At 32.4% G+C, this 9,631-nt stretch overlaps 1 protein-coding gene across 1 annotated transcript; it reads right to left on the bottom strand.

Moving 5' to 3' along the window:
* Positions 1-2,518: 2,518 nt before the first annotated feature.
* Positions 2,519-9,379, bottom strand: LOC149779077 (uncharacterized). Its single transcript, XM_089938556.1, has 5 exons — positions 9,302-9,379; positions 5,977-6,154; positions 5,324-5,389; positions 3,387-3,569; positions 2,519-3,149 (listed from the first exon to the last, which is right to left on the bottom strand). Exons 2-5 carry the CDS (start codon positions 6,140-6,142, stop codon positions 2,923-2,925), a joined length of 642 nt encoding a protein of 213 aa, XP_089794682.1. The 5' UTR covers positions 6,143-6,154; positions 9,302-9,379; the 3' UTR covers positions 2,519-2,922.
* Between the last annotated feature and the right edge of the window lie 252 nt (positions 9,380-9,631).

The following is a 9,631-nucleotide window of genomic DNA, read 5'->3' as shown; positions in this document are numbered from 1 at the left end:
TTTGTGTGTAATAGTTTATCTGTAGCACGTGACAAAAACATCATACACTTTTCATCTAAAGTACGATGCGTACCTAAACGTATATAGTGGATCGTATATAATAAAAACTACCTTTGTTCGATAGCATATGAAAAAACCTTTTTAGATGATATATAAAACAGTATTTGTAGGATGGTATATGAAACATGCTTTTTGGATAGTAGATCAAAAGGTATGTGTTGAATACCAAATTAGAAATTGTGTCTTTGTTAGTATGTCAACAAGTTCGTTTTGGATAGTATATAACATTTTTAGATTACATTTCACTATATTGGCACCAGAATGTTCAATCTATGGTTATGCTAACAATAAGATTTCCCGTAGATCCCTACACATTGTTCAACATGGAAACGTACTATAACAGTCTTCAGGTTGACATTTCATATTCCAAGGAGCTCTATATTAACACCCTCATGTTAAACCCATAAACATTCTCAATATAGCATTTCTCGGCTTCTAGTGCCATCACATGTAAACCTTCAGAGTTATGTTTATGTCCAGCTGAGCCACGAAGCGAATCATATAGCTACGTTTGCTTGTTTGTTTGTGATTGTTTGGTTTACTTCTTGTTTTTTGGTTTTGACTTTCTTCTTGTTGGTCATGTTCTTTGTTTACTTTCTTAGTGGAGAATCAGCATTATTATATTATTGAAATTCAAGGAGGAAACTATTAAGTATTTACAACTCGGCAAAGTATAAAGACTAACAAATTCAGTGGAAGAAAATACGTTATAAAAGACACAAAAGACACGGCAAAAAAGTGGGCATTATATATATTGCTACAAACAGTGCTTTTGAAGAAACCAACAAAAACAATACATTTGAAATTGTTTTCAAGAATGCACCTGGAATGTCTCAGTCTATTAAGACTTGATATCGATGATTGATGTCATTGGATTTCTTGCAATATTTTAGTTAAAGAGTCAAAACAGTGCATGTCCATTTGAAGTATTGTCTGTACAAAACATGAAGTAACTATTCTCCGAATAACTTAGTTTTTAAAGTTTCGATTCTATTTATAAATGATATCACTTCACCTACATTTCACTACAAATCTGACGACTGTTTCATTTAGATGTGCTAATTTCTTAGTCTGGAGTCTATATGTTTGTTAAATGCAAGAAATAGCGTTTCATGCACCATGGTACCTCATATGTAAAACAATAAATTAGTAGAAGTAATAACAAATATTTTAAATTCACCATGACCAGTGTGCGTTTGGTAACCACCTGTCTTTGTGTATCATGTGGTAAGTGAAAAGACATCTAGCCGTTTGGACGGAAGAAAATAGTTTGGGCAATGATATTAATATGACGAGTCTCTAACTTATAAAACGAGTAATATATTAAAATTTGTTGAAAACGTCTAAATACAGAATTTCATAGGATTGAAAGAAGGTGCTGTTAATAGTCTTGTCCCTTCTCGATGCTCATTTACAAAATATCAAAATCTTTTTTTTTCTTCAAATAGTGCCTGTATGACAATAGATTATAAAATGAAAGCAAAGTATTACTACAATCCAGTTCTTTTTTCTAGAAATGGTTTTCTATGCTTAGATGTAGATTTTGTACGTTTCCTACTATTTTTTAATTCTTCTCTCTGTTACGACTAAGTAGTTTCAAACTTTTAACAGAAAGCAGCAAAACCAACAAGTTAGTAAAATCAACAAATAATTGATTTCAATAAAATATAAAATGAAAATGTATGAGAAGTTTACAATATTGTTAATTAAATCCGAAATCATCCTAATTGTTCTCACACAAGTTTAAAGATAACGGATCTTATAAATGAAATCAAATAATCTTGAATGTACCGATGTAAAACATTGTCTTGATGTGCCAAAAGAATACAGTCCTAAATTGGTTTGGAGAAGTCTTCAATAGTTCAAAGGTAGGATTTTGGTCCATAAAGTCAACAAGAACTTTGTATTTTAGATTGATAATAAAATTAATAGATCCCTTTCAAATTAGGTCTCACCACAACACAAAATGATTCCACAACTTCGTATTAAAACACGAATGAAGTCTTTGTTTACAACCGAAATTTATATGCAAGCTTTCAACTGACCTGTGACACAACCGATTGACCTGGATATGGGTCATGACAAATAGACAATCTCATAAACTTCTTAGAAAAAAGGTTGCGGGGGACGTAAAAATCAATCGAAGATCTTCAAATATGATAAATATCAGGTAGACCATTTGTAATAACGGAAAAAGTTCAATACACACAATGCAATTAATATACATAGCAATAATCTTGTTTATAAAACATCATAGAATTCAGGGAAATCTGGCAGTTCTTCCCTACATGTCCGTGATAGAAATATATATATATATATATATATATATATATATATATATATATATATATATATATATATATATATATATTGCAAGAGTTAAACTAAATAATGATTGGTGTCCTGTATCGATATAAGAGATGTTCTTGAAAGAAGACAAAAATGTGGAGTAGTTTACTGTTTTATTACCGGATTGATTGATTGACTGATATATTGATTGATTGTTGATCTATTTATTGATAGATATTAGGTTTAGTAGCCTTGAACAGTTTACAAAGTTGATTAATCGAAACAATTAATAATAAAAGTTTATTCTTTTAACAATGCAAGTGCATGGAGCACACGGAAATATTTGTCCAGATATTTTAAGTGTGGGTATGTCTATAAGTAACGTGGAAAGTGGATACAGAAATATACCACGAGTAAATACACACATACTTATACATAGTCATCCATTCATACTAAGATGGAAATGTAAATGCAGATAATTTACATTTACAAAGATAACCATAGGGTGGAATTAGGTGTTATTTATCATCTGTTGTTCTATTTACTAACTTATGTTTCCCACAATTACAGCAGTTAAATGAAGACCTGACAAATATATTTACTAGTCGAAGAACATCTTTGATCGTCAAGCCGAAATCTAAACCTTGCCTCCATCTCTACGCAACCGCCTCCTCTTTCAGACCTGGGCTCGTTTGTCCCCCATAAAACGGAATCTTCTGGAACAGAATCTCCTCTCACCGTTATATAATTGACTATAGGAGTAGCTGAACTAGCACCAATCCAGACATCTTCATCACATCCTGCTGTAATGAAATAATTTTGGCTACATGTTCCGCCTTTACACATTAAAGTTTACTGTTAGCTGCATGTAAGCATAAAACTCATTGTGTAAAGATCAAATACAGATACTTAAAATGTTGGCTTAATGTCTAGCTGCTTATATATGAAGCAGTGATTAGAGTTATCTTCCCTATCTCAGTATTCTGCCATTTCGCCATGCATGTTCTACTAGAGTTTTAAAAAATGTTAGTACATACCACGGTCTTGTTCTGCAAGATCCCTGAAAAATTCATAATAGCACGGGTCAACATTCAAAAGATCGCCTCCATCACGTGCACAGGATGCTCTTGCAGAAACAAAGTTAACGCAGGTTTGGTTTTCGAACCGATAACAGAAAGGTCCACACCTGTCTGAGTACAAGATGTATCCTAATGGACATCCTGAATTAAAATTTGAAGACAGCATTATAGCTAATTGCGCATCAATTCGGTGTATACCGTATATAGCTGACTTTTGGCGAATGGAAAGTTTGACGAAATCGTTCTTGGAATGTGGTGTATATAACGAGCTTCTCTTTTAGTATATATGATAATACAAAGTACATGAAACTAATTTACTATACAGCTTATCATTTTTGACATTTTTATCGAAATAGGATTAAACTGAGAGACGAAGCAAATGTTTAGCCGAAAATACTTCCAGAGACTGGTTATAGAAGTCAAGACTTAGTTTGTGGCAAAGTGGTTTCAGAAAGAGGAGTGTGAGGAAGATGTTTATTGTTATGCAGGTAATTATTTTGAAATTATGGGGAAAGGTAAACAAGAAAATGAAAAGGAGTGGAAAACTAATAATTTTAAGTAAAGCCATACTTCTGAAAGAGACAAAAGGAACACTTACAAACAAATACAGAATACAAAACATAAAAATAAAGAGAAATAAAAAATGTATGTAACAACCTTAAACTTTAAAATATCAAATATATTAATACAAGAAAAATAAGCAAACGTAATGTCCAGCAGGTAGCGATAGCCTCTCCTAACAATTTTCAAACATACGTTATTACAATATTTTAATCAGTTAATGGGATTGGACACACGCTTTTACAGTTTAATGTTTCCTCTATCTGCAATGGATAAATTGCTGCAGAGCATTAGATAGTATATAAACTTAACAAGAATAGTTACTTCTCAAGCCTAAGTGTTAGACATGAGAGAAAGTTAGCAAGTGTAAGTAAACATAAATAAGCATATGAACAAATTAAGGCTTAGTACAAAGGTAGAAAAAACAAAAGAAAGATAAATTTAGTGTAATATAAATATTTTGTCATCAATAAAACTTGTAATTACTCATCGGTAGGGTAGTTTGTATTTTTTTTAAATGAATGAGTGATTTGTTCAAAGATAATAGTCATGACAGGTGCATAAACACTGCTCATGTTATGCATTCACAATCTCCAAGCAAACTGTATAGTATTGAATGGTATTGACTAACCCAGTCACGAATGCGCCGGTTGCACATTTGTACTTCAATTTTATGTTGATCCTATTCCATTAAACACTGAATTGACCCCCGTCGAAATTTGTAAATCATGTTTCATAACAAGGCTATCTGAGTTTTATCTGTTATCAAATGTAACGATGAGTTGGCAATAATCTCGCTGATGTTAATGGTCAGATAAGCCTTGCAGTTAACATTTAAATGCAATAATTAATGCAGAACTTAATAAAAAAAAAATGATTTTATTTTAGCTTATGTTAAAAAGAGATCCATGAAATGGGACTGCTCTAGACTGGCGAGTCGAAATGGAAGCATAAATGGTGAGTGCAAAACCAGGTACAACGAATATGTTATTGCATAAGGCCCTTATGCGGAATATCTTCAATATTTTCTATTCTTTGTTATTACGAGACACATGTATAAAATTCTGGATTTATGCATATTTGCTGTGCTGGATTTGGAAACGTCTGATTGCAAAATATATTGATATTTTGTGATTTTTATTTGCTGACTCATGTAGCGAGAGACTTATATTGAAGTTGGGTAAAAATGCAGTTACCATTTATAGCGAAGACATTCAAAACTAAATAGGTTATTATTTGGGATATCATATTTCTCAGTGGAAATGTATTAAATCATGTGCATGTAAGTGCATGAGAGAGAGAGAGAGAGAGAGAGAGAGAGAATCTTAGGTCACCTTCAAGCGGCGGTGAAGTAGTTGTTGAGGGGATGCGTGGACTTTTGAGAATAATAGCAAGCAATGCTGAAAAAACAAACAATTTCAATATTTATAAGTTTAATACAGATATCCGATTTTCAGAATGGCAAAGGAAGCATACTAAGCAGACAAAATAAAACAATATACAAAGCATGAAGTCAATGAATCAATCAAACAATCACCCAAAAATGAACGAATTATTAAGAACTTTTGCATGTCAACGTTTGCGTTTCATATGTGAAAATAAAAACGGATATAACTAAACGCAAGGAACACTACGTATATGCTTCATGAACGTTAACATAAAACAAAACTTATCTCAGAAGTGAGACTGCCTTACAGTATATCTTGCATGAAAATGTATATTGGAATGAACTCTAAATAGATCATTGAAAATCACGTTCTTGATCCAAAACCATACATACATACATACATACATACATACATACATACATACATATAAGCATGCATGAATGCATACATTCAGACATACATGCATGCATTCATGTACACATACATACATGCACACATAAAGACATGAATGCATACATACATATATGCACACATACATTCAAACATAACTGCATGTATACTGATAGAGTGTAAAAAGGAGAGAGAGAGGATATTGGGACCTAATACTGGGAGCGCTGATCCAAATCCAGAATGAGATCCACTCGCAAGTACCGGAATAGGCTTTGGTATTAGTAGAGGTGGGAGAATCAATTGTCCTTGATTGAAGCTGTATACTGGAGCCGAACAGAGCATCACAAGCACACCGAAGGAGATATGGAATCCCATGATCTTTTTCTTCTTCATAAAAATACAGCATTTCAAAACATAATGTCCATCATCTATCTACATATATTCTAGTGGCATAAATAAAAAATCAGCCTCAAATTGCGGGGGTGGGTGGGTGGAGGCACTCTTGGTGCGAAGAATTACTTCTACCTGGATATGTTTCATAGCTTATTCGAATATAATTTATATTGTCCGTTTAGCTCCTCTGTTTCGAACCGTTTAAAGGGTACATACTTTCTCTAATAGTAACATGTATAAAACGAAGATTAGAACAACACTGATTGCCATTGCTACTTGATGGCAGTGTTTTCCTATGCAAATGACTTTTCCTAAAGGGCAAGTGTCCCGGCCAGTGTCCATGTATTCTTGCGCGGTGATCAATAAGTCACGGATGTAAATATCCGATATGTAGAGTAATACACTGGTGATAACCCTTATCGGGTTGTTTCAAAATCGATAATTTTCATAGTCGTGAGACTTTATAAATCACACATTCGTGAAAATTAAATTCAAACAATTAAGTCAGATAATAAATATTTAGAGGCTACAATGACGAAGTTTTGCTCACACCGGCATCAAATAGTTCATTATCACCAGAGAAAAGTGATGCTTCATAAATTTATCGCAGTGTGTTTCAAAGCAAATCCCAGCAGGAAATCATTATATTCATTCAGTGTTTGCTTCTTAAATTTGCAAATTGACTTCTTGGTGTAAATTTCAATAAAGTTACAGAAATGTGGTGTAAAGATCGCCGAAGGTCCCCTTTAGCACAACATAGTTCAGAAATCATGAAAACCCCATGTAAGAGTCAAAACTTTGTCGATATTTCGACTACGGTTTAAGTAGAAATCTGTATGCTATACTTGAAGTGTCTCATGAATAAGCACGATCAGTGCGCGTACCACCAACATACAGATACAGGTTTAGGGAAGTATTTATAGGACTGTAGATGAATGTATTCCATGAATCTGTTTTGTATGTTAGGAGATTAATCGTTTCATGGGCATGATTAAGAAACATACAAACTGCAGAGTTTTTCTTTCAATATTAATTTAATAGTTATGTAGTTCTCCAATACTGTGTTTTGTTTCAGTTCAGGTCTATCGTTTTAAACTTCAGCAATGGTTTGTTTGATTTTCATTCTTTTATACACATTCCAAGACACTTGTGTCTCTCTTTCGAAGATGAAATTAAAGCAATTACAGAAGCAACACTAATAATAGATAGTCAGGGAAAGTGTTTGACTTGTGGTGCAAGAATGTTTTTTACTTTGCTATCTGAAAGAAAACTTTGAACGTGACATTTTACATACCAATCCCGTAACTGGGAAAGTCTAACTGAGGAAGTTGATAAGCTAACCATGGCTTAAATCGGAACAAAAACGAAAAGGATATTCTTTCTTGGGCATAGCTCTTTGACAGTAAAACTTAACTATAAGCTAAAGAAAGAAAGGAGGAAAATGTAAAATACATAAAAATGATCTGGATATATCGAGTTTGGCTTGATTTTAAATTTATGTTTTTCTGATTATATAATTTGCAACAACTGAGTCAAAGGTTTATACGTGTGAATTTGGACTTTTTGCTAATTTATAATTTATTTTTATATTAATTAGGGTTCACACTTTAATTCATTTAATTTAGTCTAATAATATTTCTCCTCTGAATGATTACGTCTCCATTTGTAGTTTAATGAAACAAACATGCCGCTATATACGTATGCCAGAAAGGTTATAACCTTGTGTCACGTCTGGAAAATCTAATGTCTTGTCTAATGATGATATTATTGGGAATATTATCCTATATTTCATTACCCTGTGATGAATCTTCATATTTGTTTTACGGACAGTTAGTTCATAGCAGAAGAGAGTATAATCTCAAACCCTTATCAAAATAAAAGAACAAAATTATGCACGAGATAAATAATTTTCCTAATTACATACCAAACAGTATTTATTTAAATTAATGAAACTTAGTTAACTTGAAAGCTATATAATTAATACCCTATTTTCTTCAGCTAAAATTAAATATTATTACATACAAGAGAGTAAACTACTGCTTAAGTTAATTTGGGTTCAAACTTTGATTATTTAATTTAGTTTTTTAATATTGCTCCTCAGCATTATTACATCTACATTTGTAGTTTATGCCAAAACAATTATAACCTTGCCTCATGTCAGGAAAATCTAATGTCTTGTATAATGATGGTATTATTAGGAAGAGTATCCTACATTTCGTTACACTGTGATGAATCTTCCTACTTGTTTAACGGACAGTTCGATCATAGCAGAGGAGAGTATTATCTCGAATCCCTAGCGAAATAAAAGAACAGAAGTATACACTACATAAATAATTGTCCTAATTACAAACCAAAAAAGACTGATTTAAATAAAGGAAATTTAGTTAAGATGAAAGCTATATAATTATTAAGTTATTTTCTTCAATTGAAATTTAATATTAGTACATACAAGGGAGTAAACTACTACTTAGTAAAGATGTTACCTATTTTAATTATGAAAATGCCGGCTTACTTTTAGGCTGTATTTTCATTATCTTTTCAAAATACTATAATGGATTTGACAGCATAAAATTGTATTGTATTACTGACTATACCGTTTCATTTAAATCAAGACAATTAGAGTTAGAAGTCTCACAAATGCACAAAGTGGAGTTCAATATCCATCTTAAAGTTTGTAATAAGAAGTGCAATGCATGTACCTTATTACAGTGACTTGCAGGCAAGAATATAACTTATAACAAAATACATAAGAAATTATTCTTTTCACAGATACGGTCGTAATAGATGACAAGACACCGTGATGATGAAATATTCAGAAATCTGTACTTTTAGCATATACTGACTACAGCTTCTTGCGCTGACAGTGTACAACATTTTTAATGAGATAAGCTAACATAATTTTCAAACAGAAATTGGCGCGATACATGATATGCGGTTGAATATCTTGACAAATCATTATTTTTTAATCCTCCGTACCTTATGATCCCATCTTGGATGACAGTTATAAAATGATAATATTCTAACTTATACCATGTTGTCATACGAGACAATTTGACGTAGATCAAAACCCTAAGCATACTCATCACCCGATGTTCTTTTGTCCCTATTTAATCACAATTCCCTTCTAAAACACAAACCTACCTTATTTCAGTTGGATAGATCCTTCCTCGTTTCCTCTATGTACCATAGTGTCAGTATATATATAGTCCTCAATATCACCTTAGGGAGGCATCGTATAGCATAGAGTCTAAAGACGACTAATTGGGGACTCACTTTATCCGGAAATAAAGACACAATTCATCAAGTCTTGTCAGCTGAATTATTATGTAAGTTTCGGTACATTATATCACACTATAAATGGCTTGCTTCCTTAAACTTGTCGCCCTAAGAAATTAACCATAAAGAGAATTTGGGTATAGTTGTTTCTTTTTTTTCCTTATGCATGCATATGCCATAAGCTGCCATTGTGTT

The sequence above is a fragment of the Sinohyriopsis cumingii genome, chromosome 17 (genome assembly GCF_028554795.1).
Source record: "Sinohyriopsis cumingii isolate HCF-2022 chromosome 17, ASM2855479v2, whole genome shotgun sequence".
NCBI lineage: Eukaryota > Metazoa > Mollusca > Bivalvia > Unionida > Unionidae > Sinohyriopsis > Sinohyriopsis cumingii.
This window is presented reverse-complemented; position numbering and strand designations above follow the sequence as displayed.